General features: G+C 44.4%; 1 protein-coding gene across 4 annotated transcripts in view; it reads right to left on the bottom strand.

Annotated features, from left to right (window-relative positions):
• Positions 1-24,293, bottom strand: part of nav3 (neuron navigator 3) — a 131,966-nt gene that overhangs the window by 14,548 nt on the left and 93,125 nt on the right. For 2 of the 4 annotated variants that reach the window (XM_063905513.1, XM_063905516.1), the window contains exons 13-25: positions 12,458-12,581; positions 10,324-10,633; positions 9,431-10,151; positions 7,798-8,226; positions 6,434-6,475; positions 4,817-4,974; positions 4,522-4,716; positions 4,367-4,419; positions 4,207-4,230; positions 3,022-3,045; positions 2,826-2,903; positions 897-980; positions 100-211 (exon numbers count right to left, since the gene is read on the bottom strand). In XM_063905513.1, the coding sequence (XP_063761583.1) occupies positions 100-211; positions 897-980; positions 2,826-2,903; positions 3,022-3,045; positions 4,207-4,230; positions 4,367-4,419; positions 4,522-4,716; positions 4,817-4,974; positions 6,434-6,475; positions 7,798-8,226; positions 9,431-10,151; positions 10,324-10,633; positions 12,458-12,581 (2,354 nt within the window). The remainder of the gene's footprint in view (positions 1-99; positions 212-896; positions 981-2,825; positions 2,904-3,021; positions 3,046-4,206; positions 4,231-4,366; positions 4,420-4,521; positions 4,717-4,816; positions 4,975-6,433; positions 6,476-7,797; positions 8,227-9,430; positions 10,152-10,323; positions 10,634-12,457; positions 12,582-24,293) is intronic. The other 2 variants (XM_063905514.1, XM_063905515.1) reach the window with 1 other exon arrangement.

The following is a 24,293-nucleotide window of genomic DNA, read 5'->3' as shown; positions in this document are numbered from 1 at the left end:
CTGCAAAAAAACAGGAAGTAAAAATCCTCTTTAGTGGACCTCAAAACACCGGGGCTGTAGGGGAGGGTGGTCCCAGCCTCCCTGCTGTTCCCTCATTACCTTTGTGCAGGTGGTCGGGCCCGTTGAGCGCCACCTGGATGGCCGTCTGAGCGTCACTGTTCTGGGTCTTCAGAGCATCGATCGTCTCCCTCAACTCCACCAACTCGGTCTCCTGCAGAGAGACGGATGACGCACGAAAACATGTTATTTGTTTGGCCAAATGTGCAGAGAACAAATGTCTAAATCTGGCGTTGGCACGGCTTTCAGTGGCCGGGACGATAATGAAGAGAGGGTATTTTGAGGGAGTCTCTCAGGGGATTCGAAGCAACACGATCCGATAGAAGGACTCTCCTGTAACGCCAGGCCCAAGGACGGCAGATTCCACTTTAATTAAAAGTTAGGTAAGGCCTTGTTTGACAAAGAGATTCCAACCAAATCCCACTCTGAATTAATTTACAGAGGATTAATAAAGAGCTCATTTGAACAGAGGGAAGTATATTGCTGCTGCTCCTGCTATTCAACCCCAGTTCCTTCCTGAGGATTCCTGGAGAATACACAGGTTTTAAATGTGTCTTTGGGTCCTTGGGTTCATGCAATATACTGCAAACTGGGCCCTTTTGCTTCTCTGAGGCAAGGAAATGAGTCCTTTTGTTAAGGTTAGGAGCGAATTAGGAGAGAAATTCAGGCATAACCCTTAAAATAACCAGAAAGCTTTCACAAGAGTCAGGATCCTTTAATCCACAACCTCTTCATTGTTCCTCTGCAGTGTTTTAATGCAAAACCAGTCGCTGTTTCTAATCCCTCGTCCACAGACTCCACACACAACGTATTTCACACTCAGGACTGAGCTCGGGTACCTTCTGTTCAGCCGTCATGGTGAGGCTCTGCAGGCGGCAGGTCATGTTGCTCAGACTCTTCTCGAAGGCCGCCACCAGGTGAGCCTGCAGACACAGAGAGAGAGAGAGGGAGAGAGAGGGAGAGAGAGAGAGAGAGAGACATGCAAATCATTAGAATAAATAAGAAAACCCCCTAAAAAACTCCAAACGGACCCACAGATGAATAACTAATAACTGATCTAACCCTTTTTAGCCATGGTTGGATTCTTATTTGTCTTATGTGTGCTTTTCTCTACATTAAACGTGTAATCTACTTTATTACTGCTTGCCTTTTATCTACTATGTCACTTTGGCTGTAACGCTGTACATCTCCCCGCTGCAGGACTAATGAAGACATCTTAATACTGATTCTGAATATTTGTGTCTTAGCTAAAAGAAAATGCATCTACAGAGGATTAAGAAGTGGGTTTTGTGGAGAGAGAAGCAAACGTGAGGAAAGTTATTTTCCGCGCATTGAGATCACTAAGCAAACACAAAGAACCCTCACAGCTGCTTTAAGAAGCAAAAGACATTTAAGAGCGGCTTCAGACTGAAGAATTCTGACAGATTCTTCAAATCTGGTAAAAAGTGGAGGAGAAAAACACAGAGGCACAAAGCTCACTCCCCTCCCCGGTTTCACCCTTCACCTGAAGCTGCAGAGGCGACGTTTTGCCACCTGCTCTGCTGGTGTGTGTGTGTGTGTGTGAAATGTGTGTGTGGAGTTGCCGTGCATGTGTTTTTTCAGTCTATTTTTGTCTCTGAACGGCCTTATGTTCCTGGTTATGTGTCCTTGTGCAAGTCTGTGAAAAGTGTGTGTGTGTGTGTGCATCTAGCTCATCCTCCCATCCTCAGCCAGAGATCCAGAGACACCTGTCAGACCTGGTGTGTCACAGAGACGTGGGCAGCGGGCCCAGGCAGATCAGACTAACACACACACACACACACACACACACACACAGTCCCTGGCTGCAAAACAAAGGTCTTACTTAACCTTTAGAAATACCAACTGTTCCTCCTGTGAGCTCCGTGTCATCGGACTCTGATGCGTCCTGGGGATGAACTGCTGTCCCGCTTCTGTAGCCTGACCCCCCAGGGAGACAGGCTTGCACCCTGAACCCCCCGTGATCCTGTCTTAACGGCTGACAGCGAGGCAAACCAGTCAACTGTACTGGGTGAAGACATTTTTGCAGGAGACCCTGGACGTTAGCATCACACAGAAAGGCTCCCTCGTAAGGAAGCAATCTGGGGTCAGTATCTTCCCCAAGGATGCATCGGCCTGCTGACAGCAGGGGCTGGGATTGAACCAGCAACCTTGAGCACAACAGAACAGAAGTGGTCTTACTCCATAACTTCTCATGTCTCCCTCTTTATTCGATCAAGTTTCCTTCACCTTCAGCTCTGGGAGACAGAGCATCAGACCGGAGCGACCGAACCGTCTGCCTCCACGCTCGATCGGGCTGTAGGCGTAGAGGGGTTTTGGAGTCGAACGCAGGAGATTAATCTGAGACCTCTGTCTGGGGGTCGGGGGGGTCTCTCTGCATCGCTCTCACCCACGCATGGCACACTTGAGTGTAGCTTCACTTATCTCCATCTCCCTGTTCCTGCGCCACTCTATCTCCATTTGATTTTCCCTGCATACTTATGTTGAGCTTATTCTCTCGCTTAAACCCCGGCGGACGACACGAAAACTAAGAGACAATCCTCGAAGAGACACAGACACACGTAAGAAAGTATTCCATCTAGGGAAACAAAAATCTAACAATCAGAAGCATAAACACACAAACCAGGGCTTCAAAAACTGCAAGACAGGCTTGTGGGCGTCTTAAAGATTTACATTTCTTCACATAAAAGCTCTCCAGCAGCAGGTTTCTATGCTAATGAAACAGCTGTTTTCGAGGACAGTAAACTCACGTTGGCAGACAGCTGAGACGTCAGGGTCGCCACCTTCTCCTGAGAGGCGTCCAGCTCCCGGCGCAGCTTCCTGATTTGCTGTTCAGGAAAACAAAAGAGAAAGCAGGTATAGTTTACACTCACTAAGACGGGGAGGATAACTGTGATGTGAAGTGCAGTGAAAAGAAAGACACTGGGGTGAAGTGTGGGGGATTACCGTGGAATTTTGGACTGTTTGGCCCTTGATTGAAAAGAGAAAAGTGAAACAAAAAGTATTTCAAATTAACACTCTGTCACACGCCTCCGTCAGACAGCAGGTGAGGCTGCAGAGACAGAGGTTATTTCACAAGCACTGGGTTTCTCACGGTCACACTTTGAGCAGAGAAGCAAGAGGTGGAGGTGGGAAAACCTGACCCGGGTCGAAGAGCATTTCTTATTCAACTAGTTCCAGATGTGTTAGTTTAACATACCGAGGACAATGAAGTCACACACAAGGTCATGTCAGTTTATCAGTTTTTTTACAATTCAGATGCAAAAGGACACTTTTCCCTCTGGTTTCCATTAGTTTTTATCCACATTTATAACATGTTTAGGACATGACACCTTTAAAAATGTGGATCTGATTGCTGTTTTTTATCCGCATTGCCAAAACGGCCCAACTTAACTTCTGTAAAGGATGACAAATCGTTGAAATGCATGTGTTTGTCTCAGGATTGTCTGCATGACCCATCCCCAAAGTACTAAACTAAACCCATCCGGCCGGTTAAGACAAACACCACGGTGCATTATGCCGTTACTGTTCGATCCAAACTTGAAGTTGAAGCTCTGATAAATGAGGACAAGTTATTCTAAAGGAAATCAAAGGAGAATCACTGATTTTGACTACACTATATACAGTTTATTTGACAGATTTAAGTACTAGTTACTCGTATGTTATCCTAGGTTTAGCTACCCAGTACTATATAAAGTAACTGGAATAAACCCACATTAATGCGTTCATAACTAAGATTGAATTATCTAAAATAAATGGAGCTTAAATGGGCCATTTTGCACAATGAGGACTTCTACCTTTTGGTACTTTAGTATATTTAAAAGCTAATACTCCTAAGTGAACATCTCTGCTTTGTTTGACATGGACACACTCTTGCAGTGCAACAAACACACACACGTTAAGAGCATCCAACACACCAGCAGTCCTGAAGGGCAGCAGAACACACACAGGATGGAGGACGTTGACGTCATTGAAACTAAATTACATAACCTCCTTTTTTCGATACACATGCAGCTGATGTGTTCATGAGCAAGGCACACACCCGCTATACTGAGGAGCTCCAAATACTATGAGGGGGAAGCAGGAAGGAGAAGTATGCATGCACACACACACACACACCCCCATGCTTACCTCTGAGTGGGCTTTCTCCTCCGTCTGCAAGAAAGAGGTATATGTTATTAGGCATTTGGCTCGATGTGTTCAGTAAAGCATCTTCTAATGTGTGTGTGTGTGTGTGTGTGTGTGTGTATGTTTGCTTCTCCTTTTCCAACGAAGCTAACCAGCTACCCACCGCAGAGTAGAGTGAAGACGTGCTGGAGACCAGAGACAACGACGAGCCGTGGACTGAAAGAAAAATAGATCATGTAAGTAACGAGGGTCAAAAGTAATCCGAAAACTAATCAAACACTGCAAATGTGACACAGTGTGTGTCCAAGTGTGTGTTACCTTCATCAGTGCTGTCCCTGAAGGACCCGGAGCGGCTGATGCCCCGGGGCCGGTCCTCCAGAGAGGTGGCGCTGCCCCCCAGTGGGTGGGCCTCTCCGTACAGGTCGAAGGAGTCCTGGGCCGGGATGCTGTTGGAGCGGCTCATGCTGCTGCTGCCCGGGGGGAGGTTGTACTGGCTGCTGTTAGTGGGGCTCACTGAGGGGGGGAGGGGGGGAGGGACACACAGGACAGGTCAGGGGTGATCAGTTACATCTTACCCAAGATGCATCAGTCGAGTTTATCCTGACAGACTCACGCAGGTTGGAGTAATGGTATCTCCCGGCGGTGGTGCAGGAGGCTCCGGGAGGAGACAGCGGGGACTGGCTGCCGGTGTCCTGAAGCCCCCCTGTGGAGTGAGACCTCAACCACTCCTTCCCCTCCTCATGGGACGTCTGCCTGGAGGATGGAGGGTACCTGAACGCCACACACACACAGTCAGTAAGCTGGAGCGGTATACAGAAGTGTGGAACTTAGTTAACACCGATGTAAATGACTGCTACAAAGTAAAAGGATGTGAGCAAAATAACATGCAGCCACACACACACACACACACACACACACACACACACACACACACACACACACACACACACACACACACACACACACACACACACACACACACACACACACACACACACACACACACACACACACACACACACACACACACACACACACACACACACAGCTCAAAGCTGCCAAACACACTGCTGTTCATCTCCTCTCTCCCCGGCTCTCTAAGTGGCTCAGCGACAGACGGCCTCCTTATCGCAGGCGTGACAATCGGCCATATTTAATCCTCTGACGATCATAATTAGGTTTGCACTCATCCCTTCTCAGCGCTGTTTTCCTTTTCACATTTTTTCCCATTACTGCGCTTTTCACATCTGATCCTGCTGTAGTGATTTGTGTGACACAGCAGCATTCAAGGGTCAGTGGTGGACTCGGTTTACTTTGCGCTTTGAGAAACACCCGTAAACATGCTGATTAATCTGACTTAACGAGGCAATTACCAGTCTAAGCTTCCCCTTGTAGACATCTAAAGTTGGCTGTACAAAATATACAGTATAGAAACAAATCTGTATCTGTGCTGAACATCACATCCAACAGAAGTGACGTGCAGCATGAGGTCCGGTGCCTAATGGGAATAAAAACCAGCGTGCTTCTTCCACTTAATTGGAAATCGGCTCGTTCCCTGTAGAGGTTGTGCAACGTTATGAATGTGTCGTGGTATTTCTGTCCCAGTCTCTTTAGTCATGGCTAAAATCAAAGTACTTATTCTACACCCCCCCCCTCTGGCTGACTATCAGAAGCTTTAGGACACTGTCACAGCGGCCCGAGTTTCTAAATAACATGAGGCAGCATTTAGGTAAGGAAATCTGACCTTGAAATAATGCTTTCTGTTGAGGTTTCCCTGTAGTGTGTTCTATAGGTTTTTAGTGCATGTAAACAGTCTGCAGGGGCTAAGTTCCCAAAGTTCCGGAACCCGGTGACATCGCTACGGAAAAGGCTACAATCTGAAGGTTCCGGAACCCTCGCACTTCTTTTGGATTCCGTTCAAACACATTAGGCGCGTGATAGGCTGAGGGGGCGGGACATCTCTAAGCCCGTTGACCAATCACATGCAGAATATGTCCGGTTTTGTATTTCCTGCTAAATCTTTATTCACACACACACACACACACACACACACACACACACACACACACACACACACACACACACACACACACACACACACACACACACACACACACACACACACACACACACACACACACACACACACACACACACACACACACACACACACACTTTAAATGAGAATGATTGAGGAATAGTAATGGAGTCTGCAGATGTGTTTTTGTACCTCAGTCCCTTTTTGGGAAGGGTGTTTCTGTCAAGAGGCATGCTGTTAAAACACAGAGGATGAGCGGATTAGATGATGTTGGTTTTGAACAGAGCATTTTAAACACAAAGACATAAACAATGAACACAACAACAACACCTCTAAAGCAACACGGTTAAAACAGCTTAACTAGTAACACATTATGACTTACTTGACTCAATGCATGCACAGTATGTGGACAAAACACTGGAACAACCTGTAGGATTTTTTTCTGGCATGGCTTTGGACCCACGTCTTGACAGTTAAACACTAAGGCTTCATCGGGAACCACTCACTGCTGACCATAGAGTCCATTATAAAGTGCAACAGCCACTCTGTAGTGCTGTCAGCGGGAGTTATTAAACCCTAAGTATCCCACAATGCATCGCTATGGTCCCTAACTGGGCATCTTTAATCCATCATGCATTACTGAATGAATACCGCAGACAGACACCATTGAGACAAATCATTTCGAGGTGGGTCAAAATTAATGTGAGGGTTTGGTATGAATGAATGAATTGATGTGGTTGTCTGTGGTTTATATTATGTACTATTATGGATGGAGCTATCTCATCCTGAACCGGCTGCAAAACTAAAACACATGAAGGCTCACTGATCCAACAACAGTCACTTTACATAATGAGCACTTCGTTATTTTGCTGCTAATCATTTTGTGATTTCACTTGAAATGCAGGTTCTTTTACTCAAGATCTGAGTATTTCTTCCACCACTGGATTTCCCACACAGCCGTGGATTAGTGTCCGGTTAGTGCAATGGATCATTATAATGGTAATACCAAAACCATGCCAGGAAAACAAACTGATGATGGGTTAACTGGTACCACTTTACAATAAGACTACCCTCATAAAGGGTTTACGAATAGTTTGTAACTCATTTATTAATCAGGTTGTGAACACTTTATAAATCATGAATACGAGAGATAAACAGGGCCACTGTGACCGGTTGCTTGCCAAATAGTGAGCCCACATTTATCAATACTGCTAATGGGGGGGGGGAATCAACTCAGTGAACAACAGATACCAAGGATGCTGGCTGATGAAGAAGAGGAAGGAAGCTAGGTAGCCAATATAAGGCTTAGTCATCTTGCCAAATAGTGAGCCTGTGTTGATGTATGTAAACGATGTTAGAGCTGGTTTATGAATGCTTCTTAATGATTAATAAAGTGTCTACAAACCTATAAATAACCTTTATAAGGGAAGTCTTATTGTAAAGTGGTACCGGTTAATTTATTCCTGATCTTTTGAAAATCACACGTGCCTCCTCTGCTTTGTATCTTGTTCTGAAAGCATGAATAGGATCCACACATCCTATCCCCCATTACTCACCCCTCAGACAGGGTGGACTTGACGCTGCCGGTGCGCGTGACCTTGGGCCCGTGGTGACCCAGCGGCAGATCGATGGACTCGATGGAGCTGGTGTGAAGGCTGGTCATGCTCTGGCAGCTCAGAGTGTCCTTGCTGCCGGCCGATGAGCCGCAGGCGGGCCAGGGCCGAGCGTTGGAGGGCAGCGAGAGGCCAGAGGCCGGGCTGGAGGCGGGGGAGTCGGTGCACAGGTCTGGGGTTTTGCCGTAGAGCGGGCTGCTGCCGCCACTCAGACCGCAAGCGCTGCCCAGGCTCCCCGTGCCCGAGGAGGGTGAGTCCAGACTGGCCTGCCTCGCCAGCGTGCCATGGGGGCTGCCCAGCACCGATGGACACTTGCTAGAGTCGGGGGTGCCCGGAGAGCTGGCCTTGCTGCTGGCTTTGGTGCCAAACAATCTGGTGGGGGGGAGGGGGGGGGGTGCAGGGATTTTAGAAGAGCTCAAAAGAACGCTGACGAGCATCGGCAAGAGTTTGATGAAGGGGATCACATCGAGGTTAAGTGCACTTTATTGGAAAACTGAATCTTAGGGCCCATTCCAAACCGGCCCCGGACACATTCTCCCTCCCACTTCCACTCTGTTCGGTTGGAGGAGCATCCACATTAAGTGCTGTTCCAATCTAGTGAGGAGTGGGAGTTATCAAGCCCTCCAAAAGCATCGGAGCTGACTCCACCAGCTGCCCCACCTCACCTTTTAATCAACGCTGTGCAAATAGTTCCCTTCAACATTTACTGGTAAACTTCGCAAAAGAAAAAGTTAGGAGAGGAAAATTTTCACACAGATCTTAGCGACTTCAAGGGTACATATATACCTGGGTCTAAGGATTTTCCTAAAAATGAAACCCCCCTTTAGATAAACAGAGTTGTATTTGAATTATGATTTATTGTGCAAGACATGCTGATTCTAAATCAAGGTTTTAAGAAGTTAGTACAGTTTCTGTTTCTCCACGAGACAGAGGAGTCCGTCCCAAAGCTTAGGAAGGAGCATCTTACATTCGGAGTGTGTAAGGGTCGGTTTGGAATTGGTCCTAAAACATCCCTACATCTTTACTTGCAAAGATCCCAACACATTCATCCCTCGTAGCAAACACATCTCACTAATTTGCATTGATCTGCTTCCACAGCTTCGCCCATTTCAACCCAAGACTCTGAAGCACCTCACATGCTTCCTCTCATCTCTGTTCACCTTGCACACACAGCCCACTACTCACATCACGCCTCATGTCATAGCAATCACATGAACACATCTCGAAGGAAAAAATGAAGCTGAAGACATGCAGATGGAACGGGTCGGCTTGACAGATCGGATGGGATGGATGTTCGGTTGAATGCTTGTAATGAGTCGGGGCGTGCAGAGGGACTCCGGTCTGCTGTCGGTTCTGATCAATACGGATAATGTGGATTCACACGCTTAGAAAGAGAAGCCATGACGACTTCATCTTCGGGGTGAGACTATGTTTCATGCAGGAGCTTATCACCAATGCCAGCTGAAGATCAAACACCCCTTCTGTTCGCTGATAACCAAGGGACTGAGAGAAGCATGAGATGAAATGCTTCATACATGTTGAAACACTTTGACAAAGACCTGGAGGAGTTACTGACCTGCGGAAGGTAGGAGAAGCGATGTCAGGGTACTTGGATCCTGGCTGCCTGAGTCCTGATTGGCCCGCTGAGGCTGCGGTGGGACTGGACTGGTGTGAAGTGGACAGTCCTGCTGCTGCGGTGGCGTCCTGATCCGACACGCCCACTTTCTCCTTGTCCGTCTGGTTGATGGTGATGGGACTGGAGCGGTCAGAGCTCACTTTCCCTTCCCGGCGTTTGGCCTGCGTCGACGCTGACTTCCCGCTGGGGTTCGATTCGATGCTGCTGGAGCTGGAGCGATGGCTGCCACGCCCCGCCGCTGCCGCCGCACTGGAGGACTTGGCCGGTCTGGGAAGGGATCGGTACTGCAGGGTCAGTTTGGAGCCACTGCAGCTGAGCAGGACGTCGTCATCCTCGGGCTGAGAGCCGTCAAGGCTGGTCTTACGGACGCCGCTGATGCCGGAGCCTTTGCCGAGGGCGGCCGAGGATTTGGGCGCCTTGCCGAGGGTGGCTGAGCCGCTGGCAAGCGTCGCACCGCTGGACGTGATCAGGGTACCGCCGGGAACCGGGAGCTTCTTGTATCCAAAGGTAGCGGTGGTGGTAGGGCGTCCGATACCAGAGGGAGGTTTCTTACCTTCGTCTCCGCTGCTCTTCCCAGCGTCCGAGGGGGAGCGCTGGATGGCGGCTGAACTCTTGGAAGGAGACTTTCCCTTCTCCGAGGCCTTAGCGTCATCAGTTTTTCCTGCAGAATCAGATTCAGAAACAAGTTTATTCCCAAGTACGTTAAAACATCTGAGGAATTGAGTCTTCTTGTTCCTTCAAAGAAACGAGTCACTGATGCATTTCAATAAAAATCACATGTCTGAGCTCCTCTTCATGCTAGGTGTACCTCTTATCTCTATAACAGCTCCTACCTGGCGTTTTGTGTGCAGCCGAGCTAGTCTTGGTCCTGGGGGGTGTGATGCCCACCTGGGCCGTCATTCCCCGCCTCCACGAGCCCGTCTGGGACATCTGGGCCAGCGCGGCGGCTTTCTGCCCGGCGTCCTCGTACTGGCTCTGGGCCTGAGAGGAAGAGGACGACGAGGAAGCCTTCCACCGGGAGGAGCCTCCGCTGGGGTCCATGTTCGCCTCGAGCTCCTCCTCCACCTTCTTCAGGTCCTCGGCTCCGGCCCAGCTGCTGCTCACCTCCTGCTCGGCATGCTTGGACCGGCTGCCTTTCTGGGACTGGGGGGTGTCAAAGAAACCACACAAAGATCTCAATAGACGTAGTTGGACATAAGGAAGATTTACAAACTACTTCTGTTATCTTTCTCTAATTGCAGCTCAAACAGAACCAGAGGTTGTTGGTTTCGTTATCATGTCGTTGATTTATGTAGTATGTAGCCGTGTAATAAGCGTGTTGTCCTGATCACCATGTGGGTGTTTTATTTCTCCATCAATGACCGCCTCGCTGCACGCTATCCCTTACTTTATTTAATCACATTCAGAAACCACATTGCAAACAAGTCCCTGCAATGTCTGTATGTGGAGCTATCACAGCGCACACACACACACACACACACACACACACACACACACACACACACACACACACACACACACACACACACACACACACACACACACACACACACACACACACACACACACACACACACACACACACACACACACACACACACACACACACACACACACACACACACACACACACACACACACACACACACACACACACACACACACACACACACACACACAGCAGTGATAACTACCCTACCTTGACAGATGGCCGGTCTCCCTAGCAACACCAAAGTGTCTTTAGAGCCCGGTCTGTTGAGTATTTCATGAGGGGCCAAAGATACTTGGCAGAGTGAAGCTGAAGCCTGGAGGAGGGCTGAGCAGTGGCCTTCAGTCCACAGTAATATTCCCTCAGCTGTGATTTCAACAGCTCAGACACACAGACTGGCCTTGGCTTCAGGCTAAACCAGCATCTGAAAACTTCACATTTGATGAAGCGCTTTCGCCAGATCTGACATTTTAATCTTTATATAGCACTAAATGTTTTCTGTCTTTTAGACCTCGTTTCTTTTAACTGCTTTGTAAACTTTCCCCTGTTCTGTTTAGCGTTAGTGGTGCTCCTGGGATTCAGTCTTGCAATATCATAAAGTTGATGGACTCACAAAGGACAAGTCATAAAAGGAATGGGGAAAAATCTGCAAAAATGTCCTGACTTTATTCCCCTGTTTGAGTCAATTTAACAAACTACATTACCCATAATGCAACTACAGTACCATCTTTCTTTCTTTAAATGCCACATCTTCAGTTTATATGCAGACTTTCTTTCAAAATAAGTCTTGAACCGAGCTAACCCTGAGGATATTCCATTTCCTAACTTTGTATATTTAAAACAGGACTGTTTTTAGTAGAGCTTTTCATATTACCTAATCTCAACGTTATGTGTAATATCCATCTTGGGAGTTTATCACTGTTTTAGTGTTCACAAAAGCTGTAAGCTACACGCTAGCAGCATGCACACAATGACGATGGTAGCATGCAGATGTAATATTTTAGCATGCTAACATTTGCATGATAGCACTTAGAACAACTGCATGATGGGAATGTTACTAGTGATGCAAGTATGTGGTTATATACCAAAGTGGGGCCGCAACATACCTGCAGATTGTTTATAAATTGTATTACATTTAAGAAATAATGAAAATGACCAACACAGATTCTCAAAGTTAACGTGATGTCTCTAAATGTCTTGTATCGTCAGTCTAAAACCCAACAGATATTCACTTAAATGTGATATAAACAACAGAAAAGCAACAAATTAGAATTCCTGAGATGCTTGAATCAGCATTTTCTAGAATATTTGCAAGAAAAACGACTTTAAAAATGAATCAATTTTCCAAACAGATGCACATAACTCCTCTGTCCATCGACTCGTCATTGCATCTCTAAATCAAGGATTCTGGGAAATAAATTAAACCTGACGATAGCATCAAATGGAAAGTCAGGGAAGTGATCCCAGCGTGTCCTTACCTGCGCTCCTTTGCTTTTGCGTGACGAGCTGGCAGTGGAGTAGGCGGGGGTGTTCAGATCATCGGTGCTGATGTTGTCCAACGTGTCGCTCAGGCCGCTGCTCACCGAGCTGCTGTCGTCCCAACTGCAGGAGGAAAGGAACAGAGGAGAACGTTTATTTAGCTAAAGTCATGCAGTAATCCTAACAGGAGGTACCTTCTCATGAAACATCTAGCTATGTTCTTTGAGGGATGGCAGGACAATGTGTAAAATGTTCCTACCGGCTAGGAGAGCAGACATGAAAATAACAAATACCGACAAGGATGAGACCTGAAGGCTTAACATGAGACCATGATGAGGCATTCTTTAAAAAGCTTACAGAGGAAACTAAGTTTGTTCAGGAACTCAATAGGAGTCGTTATGCTTCAGAAACCTGCAATTCATTGGCCATATAGGATTATTATAGCCTGGATTTTACCAGAGTCTAAAAGCTAAAACAAATACCTGGTTTATATATTGACCTGCCACCTTTAACAGGTTTGTAATGAATCAAGTTCAGACACCTTGCAGCCCAGTTGTCCACTGGAGCAGGGTGGAATTGATTCGCTCTTTTGACAGATTTAGAATTAGCTGCATCTATCTTTCCGGCCAGGAGTACGACTCACACCTGCACACACACACACACACACACACACACACACTGCAAAGCTGCATATAATAAGCTCAAACAATGCATTAGCTTAGGCAGAGAAGTCCATTTCTGCATGTGTTCTTTGTGCTCCCTGTCTGTGATTATTGTGTGTAATGAAAGTCAAAACCAATTCTTTATGTTGCCATCATCTTCCATTCAAAGCCATTATCGGTGTGTGCCTCAGAGCAGCTTGCAGAAGTTTGTCGCATACAGAGCTACTGCTGTTCTTTAATAAAAAGAGGCTTTGATAAAGCTCTGCTATCAAACACAAGTCAACCCGAGTTTCTGACACACACTAAGCTCTTTCAAACAAAGCCTCAAGGAAATCAACGGCCTTAAATCCCTTTCATTATTTCCTCTCGTGCACCTAAGCCTGTCTTTGCTGATACCTTGGCTTTGATTAGATTTAAAGGCAGCGTCATTTCACAGCAGCTGGCGGCTTCAAGCACAAGTTAGCATCTCAAGAGATTCCTCGACTAAAAGCAATAGGATTTTTCCATTGGATTACATACAGAAATACTCTCTGTGGAAAACACTACGCTAAAGGCGGCTAATGTTGGGCTATAAAGGAACTACAGTACGGTCACATGACTTCAGGTCACCACCGCTAAGCTAAAGGTGGCTAATGTTGGGCTATAAAGGAACTTCAGTACAGTCACATGACTTCAGGTCACCACCGCTAAGCTAAAGGCGGCTAATGTTGGGCTATAAAGGAACTACAGTACGGTCACATGACTTCAGGTCACCACCGCTAAGCTAAAGGTGGCTAATGTTGGGCTATAAAGGAACTACAGCACGGTCACATGACTTCAGGTCTCCACCGCTAAGCTAAAGGTGGCTAATGTTGGGCTATAAAGGAACTACAGTACGATCACATGACTTCAGGTCTCCACCGCTAAGCTAAAGGTGGCTAATGTTGGGCTTTAAAGGAACTACAGCACGGTCACATGACTTCAGGTCACCACCGCTAAGCTAAAGGTGGCTAATGTTGGGCTATAAAGGAACTACAGTACGATCACATGACTTCACGTCACCACCGCTAAGCTAAAGGCGGCTAATGTTGGGCTATAAAGGAACTACAGTACGGTCACATGACTTCAGGTCACCACCGCTAAGCTAAAGGTGGCTAATGTTGGGCTATAAAGGAACTACAGTACGGTCACATGACTTCAGGTCACCACCGCTAAGCTAAAGGTGGCTAATGTTGGGCTATAAAAGAACTACAGCACGGTCACATGACTTCACGTCTCCACGGCTATTTTATATCGTAGAATAAAATCTCTTCAGTTTGTGTTAACCAGAGACCTTATTTCAGGCTTCTAAACAAAAAAACATTGACTTCCAGAGAAGGAAACAGGAATTGGTAAAAATGCTGACTCATTCCTGAACAAATTTAAAATGATTGAATGTGCTCCCGCTTCTGACGCTGCTTCTGACTTGTTCAACATATCTGAGAGATGAGGTTGCGTGTGCCCTTGCTGCCGGGCGGGGTCAGTAAGTTTCGGTGTCTGCCGGGTCACCTTGAGAATCTGATAAAGCCACCCCTCTGCTGAGCTTCAGAGTGACGGGGGATCCGCAGTGCACTCTGCAGCTTCCTCTGTGACCAGCCTTCAGTGCACCACTGAGCCAGATGTAATGCTTTCAATAAAACAACGTCCTCAAAACACACGGAAGACATGCAGATAAATGATTGCATCTCTTTGGTGTGAAACTGTTGTTCTGTGATAACTTTAAAGATGGAAATGAGAAGAGACCAAAGACACAGATGGTGTTTAACAAGTGCTGATTGCTCCTTGTGCCCAATTACACTTCTCAAATATCATTCAAGCTGCTTTTAAAAGGGAGAAATGGTTCCACATCATTATTAAATCCCCCTGAACTGAGGCAAATTGAGCTTGATAACATGAAGGGCTCCACATTTACTCACAAAAAGAGGAATGGGAGTCTATTATAAAAGGCGCCGGCAGATGGTGAGAGGAAGCTCATTGACTTCTTATCTTTACATGAGAACAGTCTGTTTCCTCCGGCTGCATTGTATCGCTGTTTCCTTCTTGGGTGGGGGGCTCTCTAAGACAATCCTAACAATCCCGTGTAATATAATTCTAACTCTGTCTGGGGTAATTCTTAATTAACATAATGATTTCACAGTTTACACTTCCTGGAGTCACAACCACAGACGCCCTTTAGCTTCTGCATTCACTTCTGTAATTACTTTACATTTGTGTTAATGCACAGAGCAAGTTTTCATAATGGAAGGCAGTAAAAAGCAGGCCTGAAACTAAACTGTAGGCTACATCAATGTCTTATATGACGATACAATCTAAAATATATGATTCTTTCTCCACTTGTTGTCTATCTTGCATTAAAACACCCTGTTCAAACACTGAAGGCCGCCCACTTCATTCTGTGATTCTGTACCAATATCTTTGGAGTGGTTTGCTCTCTATTACCCTAATCATGCAGTTAAACTCAATTTATTGAAGCTAGATAAAAAAAACAATAGTGGGACATGTCTCCATGCTTTGATGTTCAGAAAGCTCTTTATGTTTCTCATACTGCCTGTGCTGCAGCTCCTCTTTTCACCCTCTGTCTGAAACCAGAGCCCAGTCTGCTCTGATTGGTTAGCTGGCCGGCTCTGTTGTGATTAGTCAACCTGCTTAGAGATGTCCCCGTCCCCTTAGCCTACAATGTTTTGGAGCACTATCCAACAGAAGTGCAAGTGTTCCAAAGCGATGTCATTATGTTCCAGAACTTTGGGATTTTAGCCTTTGCAGACCATTTACATGCACTAAAACCTAGAGAACACACCACAGGAAAGGGAAAAAGCAAAAAGCAGAATACGGACGCTTTAAATAAATGCTCCACAATCGATTAGAGGATGCTGTTTAGCCTTTGGTTTGAAGGTAGAAGGTTTTGACTCCTCTTCAAAATAAAGGAGGTGGCTTTTTGTTTCTGCATGGATCCTAAAAGCTACACCTCCGCACACACTGAAGTAAAAGCTGAGTCATCGATATTGACCAGCCTCCCTGCAGATCGGGCAGAGAAGCATCCACGCTCTGTGACTCTTCCTGGGTTGATATAACTAAATGAAATGCTCCTCCTCCTCCTCCTCCTCCTCCTGTAACATACTGAATATGTAATCGTCTCCCTGGATCAGCTGCTCTGACAGAACGAAAACCGTGGCTCCTGCACATGCGCACCGGGTTGCATCCTCAAGAAATGGCACAGCCGAACTCAATAAACCCTACAGCGAGGGGGTTGGCTCTGCAGGACTCCCGTGTCATAACTCCTCTTTAATTAACAATGAGCTACAATACACAGAGCAGAACGCTCCAGAGGACTCAGAGGGGGAGGATATGGCATCGCTGCAGTGAAATGGCCAAATAAGTAATTGTCTGCTTCTCGAAATCCATCTGAAAACAGAGGTGCGTTTCCCCTGTGATGGTTCTGGTTATTGGACCACTGTAATGACCACTGTTAGCTTGGGGGGAAAAGGATTACATGTAAGTGGAAGATGTAATCAGAAGGTAACTGTAGTCCCTTACAGTTACATAAAGACAGACGTAATCCATTTCTACAAATTGGGTTTAATAGCAGGATTACAGAGTTAGTAAAACCTAAAAAATGTGTTCAAAAGAAATCTGAATTATTTTATTTCTAAATTTCTACTTTTAACAATGTCCAACTATGTTCTCATTATTCTAACTCCTTCCTCTTGTGTCCCTAATCATGTTCTTTAAAAAAATCACCCATTTCGTCTCCCAATTTCTTTCCTTTCTATTTTCTTTTCAAACTTCAGAATTTTTTTCTAAATTTCGTCTTTTTTGAATTTCCGACTATTTCTTAAAAATGTCGTCTTTTTTCCTGAAAGCTCTGACTTTTTTTTCAAAATTCACCCTGAAGTGAAACTGGTCTTTGATTATGGATCGGTTTTTTTACATTTTCTCCCCCAAAAAATCTATTTGATTTCTCCAAATTTCGACTTGTTTTCTAAATTTCCACTATTTTAAAATGTTTGACTGTTTTTCTTTTTATTCCTGAATATTCTTCATGAAAGGCAGGTTTTCCTAAAAATAAAACCACTTTTGATCCTAAATATCTGTCTTTTCTAAGGTCACAGTGTTCTGTTGTCTTTCATAATAAGTAAAAACATCTAATACATATTTCTTTACTCTTGTATTTATTTGCAATGTGTTTGATATTCATGTTATCCAAGAAAAGGAAAGTCATCAGGAGACATTACTTTCATATTCTGGAACTAGTTTTGGTTACCCAACCCTGTGTGCTGCTATAATCACTACTGCTATTAAAAGGTATGACCTGAAAAACCCTGCAGTTCTTGGGGGAGAACCCAATTAACACAAATTCAATTCCTTTGCTAACCCTTGATTTCCCCCCCGCTGCGTTGCGGCACTTAGCTGTGAACCCGCTGCTGTGTCTCTCCGCTCAGCCGTGCAAACATTACCTCATGCAATATTCAGAACGCTCGGTCATGTTGCCTCGGAGGAGAAGATGCTATTAGCAGCGCGAACAAAGGAGAACATCGGTGATTACACTGCATCATGGAGATTAATGGGATCTGAACTATAAGGCGTCGATACGTATTTAAGGGGAATAGTGCTGAAGTTAAAGTGAGTTAAGATGGGACGTCTGCACATGAGGAGGGAAAGCATACCCAGATGACCTGTTATGTAACAGAACTGAGCGATTGCAGCCAACGAGACCCTTTTCTTTCACTTAATGGTGATATGTATCTTAATTCTGAACATTTTAACGTCCTTTTTGTTCATTTTTATGTTCATTTATGAAAGAAATCATTGAAATGTGTCACGGTTTTTAGCTGTCATTAAAAACCTGTGGATGAATTGGAAAATATATGTGCAAAAACATTCACTCCTCATTTCCAGTACAAACATTTGACTACAAATGATCAAATCTTTCTGAAGAGTAAATGTGATTTGGACAAAGATTTTCTAAATAATGAAAAAGCTTTTGATCGACAACACGGATATCAATTGTTCACTTTAGCTTATAAAAAGGTCAAATCAAAGCCAACATGTGCTAAATGAATCACCAGATTCTTTTTTTTAGCACACACACACACCAACACACACACACACACACACACACACACACACACACAGATTACAAAAACACAGGAATAAAAGCTTCTTCTAAAGCAAATGAGTTAGTTTAAAACACAAACAGGTGACTCATTTATCAAATTAAGGCCTAACACACACACACACACACACACACACACACACACACACACACACACACACACACACACACACACACACACACACACACACACACACACACACACACACACACACACACACACACACACACACACACACACACACACACACACACACACACACACACACACACACACACACACACACACTTTGAGAGCACTTTTCTATGATGTCATGGAAAGCAATCATCCTCATTTTCCTGAATTATATTCCAAGTAATGCCCCAGAGAAAGGTAATTAAAAATGAGAAAATACATAATTCTCCTGCCTTTCTAACTTTTCAAATAACCAACCAACACACAGAGCTCAAATAAGCATCATTTGCAGGTTGTGTGTGTGTGTGTGTGTGTGTGTGTGTGTGTGTGTGTGTGTGTGTGTGTGTGTGTGTGTGTGTGTGTGTGTGTAGAATAGTTCCCAGCTCTGCTCACCTCTGCTGCCCGTCATCCCGCCTCAGAAATGTTTCCCTGACTGAGACGCTGGAGGCTGTGAGACGTCCGGGTGTCCGCAGACAAAGAGAGAAAGGACTACCTCACTCTTACACTTTCACCCTTTGCTGCTGCTGCCGACTCCCCCCTCCCGTCTCTCTACGTCTCCCCCGCCTCCCTTCCCCACCACGACGGACGGACGGGCCTTCCAGACTTTCGTAGAGACGCAATCAGATTTTTTTTTTTTTCGTCCAGAAGGGTAAATTAAGTGGGATGACAAGGCAAAATGGAGCCAAAAAAATCAAGCAGATGGATTAGAGCCCGGTGTGCTTCCCTTTCCCGGACGCCGCTGACTGGAAGTGATCTCATGCATAATACGTGAGAGGAGTCAGAAAGAAAGTCTGTAGGGGTATTATTCATGAGTAATGGCGGGCACAGGGAGAAAGAAAGGGGTGATGATGAGCTGCTGCGTTATTCGTCGAATACTCGATTCTGATTGGTTGATTTGGACCATTCAGAGGTTGTTAATACTCGATAACAGACCGTCACTAAGGTAAATAATGACTGTTGTTAAAGAGGATCAAGGGCGAGAAGGAATGAGGTTAAAAACTGGTGTCAATCAACCAGGAATTACCCGTGATTTTGTTGTATTTCCTTCCGTCTTTCAATTTAAATTGCATTAAATGATATGTTTTCTAGCTTATCTGTGATATTAAATCTGATATATCTGGATTTAATTTAGTTATAATCCACAGCAGAGTCAGGCTGCATGGCGCTAAAGTGAATTATCTATCAGAGGAGCTTTGTCGATCCTTATCTCCACAGACTCATTAGAGCCTGTCGCAGGATGAATGGAGACGTATCCTCCAGAAGAATCGATGCAACTGCAGAGGAAGTATCCCACAGTATACTGTACTAAAATCTGTCTTGCATGCATATCATGAGGGCTTTACTGGAGTAAAAGTACTAATACTAGTCAAAGTACTGCATCGAAATGGTACTTAAGTAAAGGTATTTCAGTACGATTAGGATAAATTAATTCAACACATCTGCCAATTAATTTCCTGTTAACACACTCCTGGTTTTAGCTTCTTAAACAAAATGTTGGATGGTTAAATCCAATATACGTTTTCTGTCCAAATCTGAATTTATAAAGGAAATAAATCTGTAAAATAAATGTAGTGGAGTAAAACATTCAATAATTGCCTCCAAAATGTAGTAGAAATAGTAAAAGTACTCAGGTAAAAGTACCTCAGATGTGTATCTAAGTAAAGTATTTGAGTAAATGTACTTCATTACTTTCCACCACTGGGCATTTACATACTTTTAAAACCATCCTCAGTTAATTCAGCTGGGTGATTATGACTCAAAAAGCTTTCATACGTGAACAAAACATGAGAACAAGATGCTCAAATGAGTAAAGCTACAACACACCATCATTCAGCAAACCCTGAAGCTCTATCTCGAGCTAAAGGTGATGCTTTCATGTCATAATTCCCTTTTCTTTAATCACAAATAACACACCAGCGCTCAAAACAATGCGAGTAAACTCTCACAGGAACAACCAGAGTTATGCGCTTGGCTCTGCTCTGTAAACACTCCTTAACTAGTCAAAGTTATTCCATTAAAAGTTTGAATTCAGCCGAGCGTTACGGCTGCAGATACATCCGACCACTGAGGGTAATGGAGGGAGGCTCTCTCTCTAATGCAGCACTGCATCACTGCACAGATAAGAACCGGGGGTCACCTTCTTGTTCTCCGCTAATAGTACATCTCATTACTCACACACATGTGGAGTTTTAATGAGAGAACATACCTTAATAGGGTAAAACATACTATGAATCCAACTTTTAAGACCATTCTTAGTATGCCAATTAGGAATTTAGGAGAAATCAACAAACAAATTAGACAAACGTAGTCAACAAACATTTTAAAGAGAGGCTTTCTCTACCATTTTTAGGTTTTAGTGCATGTAAATGGTCTGCAAATGCTAAAATCCCAAAGTTCTTTTGTCTGTAGGGTCACTCTAATATATTCTCAACATACATCAAAGGTTTTTTATAGAAAATAGAGTATGAGGGTGCTAACGTCAGTTCTGATCGGAATGAAGCCCCGCCCATTTCAGGTAAAAGTCCTGCATCAGAGCGAAGTGGAAAATAACAGTGTCTTCATGTCTGAAAGCTCCTGAGTCATATATTGCACCTCCAATAACAAATAGATCCAGAGCTCCGGTTCCTTTACTTCCTCTCCAGAAAAAAGGAGAGTGAAAGAAAGGATCAGAAATCTCAGTCTCAGTGTCAGCCTGCTGCCTGCCACTCATCCCCCGGCAGACCCACCGGACATCCATCCCCTGTTTATTCTCCGTAAGCTGTCTCTGCCGTCTGACCAGACATCTGACCCCACCTCCATATCTCTGGACTCATTAAACCCTTTCTGACCAACAGAGATGTTGTTTCCTGGCATCACTTTAACATTTTACAGGGAAAATCTGCTAAGTGTTTCCTTGACTTTGAGAGGACATTTTTTGGACACAAAGAGACATTTCCATGATCACACACACGAGCCAGCTGGGTGCTTAAAACTTCCTCCAATTATCCTCTCAGTTTGCTAAGTTGAGGCTGTGTGACGGCGCTCTTCGTTAGAGACTGACAAGTGCCAGAAAACTTCATGAAAAAGCTAGAAAGCAGAATCACTTTCAGACAACGCCACAGAGGATACTTTCCTCCTCGGCGATGGAGAGGAAGCGCACAGAAACTTACGTAACGACCGGCTTTGTCATTGAAAGGCAAAACAAAAAACCTTCTCCTGCAAAATCTGCTCGCTGCTTACGGCAGCACCGAAGAGACGAGCGGATTTAACACGAGTGACAGCCTGCTGTGCACACACACACACACACACACACACACACACACACACACACACACACACACACACACACACACACACACACACACACACACACACACACACACACACACACACACACACACACACACACACACACACACACACACACACACACACACACACACACACTGAAAAACCTGAATAATTGACTTTAATTAAATGTATTATGTCAACAAATCTCCCATAACTGTTTTAAGTGAGTAGAAAGTAATATAAGTTGAACTTAATATTCTTTTAATGTAAACTTAAAATTATTACTTCCAACAAATCTGTGGGCAAAATATATCAAATTAAAGTCAACTTTTTAGTTTTTCAGTGCAAACAAGCTCTGTTTTTGTCAACACAAAATCACGAGTTTATTATCTGATTATTTAAGTGTTTGGTGATGTGTTGAAATGATAGAACATTGGTAATGGAAACAGAACATATAAGATAGTTAATATTGTGAATTAATACTTTAAACACCACTCCCTTGTTGACCACCAGCTGATTGAGGCTGTGACATTAGGACAATATTTTGGGGTCTTTTGGTTTGAAGACACAGGTTTTTTAAAAGTTATTTAATTGATATCACTTCACTGTCTACCTGTATCTACATCAGTAAGACCGATTCATTTGTAGGGAGTTTGACGGAGAAAAAAGGAAAGTAGTGAGTGATGTGTGAGCGATACCGAAGGACAGAAAGGAGCAGGGTCCTACTGCTATAGAAATACACACATAAATGAAATAAAGCACAGGACAAATAAGGTCTCTTTTTGTGAAGCATGGACAAGACATCCACACAAACCGGTCTTCAATCCTGACGAGCTTTAAATAACAAAAAGATTGCAGAGCCAGCGGCCTCGAACAATCAAACACAAGGAGGCTAAAAGCAGAGCCTGGTTACTTATTCATGTCTCTGCTGAGTACGGGAAGCCCGTCGGTGTCAGAACACTCTCCTCGGACGTCTTTTCCTGACAGTGAAGCCACGAGCGTGCGCTCATCCATGATGCATGACAGCGGGGTATTTTTAGAGAGCGCCGGTGCATTGTTTTCAGACGCGCTGATCAGAGGAGGGATCTGAGCTTTGTTGCTCAGCTGCTCCGAGGCAGCAGAGCTTCTACTGTATTCTTAGAACGAAACAAGAGCAGTGCCACCAGTCACCGCTGTCTCTCACATTGAGAAGCAGGCTCTGTCAGAATGAGGGTATCTGTAGATTGAGTAAGGGTCTGCATTTAATATTTCAGCAGCGAATAGGATTGTCATTTCCTCAATAAATTGCTCATCCACAAATCCAATACAGTCACCACCGGACTGTTGCATCCCGCAGAGCCTCTCAAATTGAGCTCCATTTTCTCTAAAACGGTTTTCCCTTTGTTGCTTTCTTCCACTTTCTAAAACAAAAGCAATATTTTTCATAATAGGTTTCCATCTTTGAAGGGAAAGTGCTTTGTGGTTTTCCCAGTTTTGCGAAAAGTATACTAGTAATTGCATTTCCTTAATACTTTAAATTCTACTTTACGATTGGACGCTTTTATAAATGCATATTTATTTTATTGAAGTTGATTTTTTTTTGTTGAGATTTCTTATTTTTTACGGTTTTGTTCAGTAAAATAAATTGTAATTATTTTTCCAATTTTTATTTATGGATTTATTTTAATTATACAAAACATTTTTTAAATAAATAACATTTTTTAAATGTTTTCTTTTTGGAGTTTTGTGAATTTTTCATGAATTTATTTGTATTTAGTTAATTCATGTATTTTAGTTTTATCTGTATCTCATTTTGTATTTTGAATGTGTTTTTCCAGGCCTTTCTAATTTCAGTACAATACTCAACCCTTCCTGCTTAAATCTAAGTAAACCAGAACTGTTTTCCCAAGTAACAAGGACCCCCACACAGCTGATACGTTCAGGAACCAACACCACCTTCTGCCGGGACTCTCCATCTGATGAGTCAGGAGGACGAAGATCCTCCAGGGCTCGGTTGGTTTGGATAAAGCTGCCAGGGGAGTCGTTATGGACGGAGAAAAACGGTGAGCATAACGAGCCTCATGGGAGCTCAGTTTACATACACAGACCCAGAAACGCTCTTACTACTGCCAGGAGAACAGGGGGAGAAGAGAGGTGTGTGTGTGTGTGTGTGTGTTTGCATGAATAGTGGAATTAGCTCCCTATCTTCAATTATACATAGTGAAATGTTATCCCTGCGTTTAACCCTTCCTCATACCGAACTGGGAACTTTAAAAATGGGTTAAATGCCACTGGGAACGCTCGCTCTTGCCTTCGAGCACTTTCCTTCTGTGGTGATTGGTAAAAGACATTCAAATTAATAAAGCCATGAAGCAGACGTGCAGGACAGAATATGAAGATGACGCTCTGCCTGCCAGTTTGCCAGGGAATCAGAAATGTTCACCGTCTGGGAATACATGCCTTGCTGGTATTTGTCATTCCTAGAACGGCAGCATGTGCTTTTGAGGAGATGGGAAGTTCTTCCAGGTGAGCGAACTGTTTTTCTTACTTTAAGCCTGGGGGGGTTATGTGGAAATGATACGAATGCTCCAGGAAAAACTCAAGCAGATCCAGTCCGA

The sequence above is a fragment of the Eleginops maclovinus genome, chromosome 17, assembly GCF_036324505.1.
Source record: "Eleginops maclovinus isolate JMC-PN-2008 ecotype Puerto Natales chromosome 17, JC_Emac_rtc_rv5, whole genome shotgun sequence".
Taxonomy (NCBI): domain Eukaryota; kingdom Metazoa; phylum Chordata; class Actinopteri; order Perciformes; family Eleginopidae; genus Eleginops; species Eleginops maclovinus.
The sequence above is the reverse complement of the archived record's forward strand: the minus strand, read 5'-3'. Positions and strand labels throughout refer to the sequence as shown.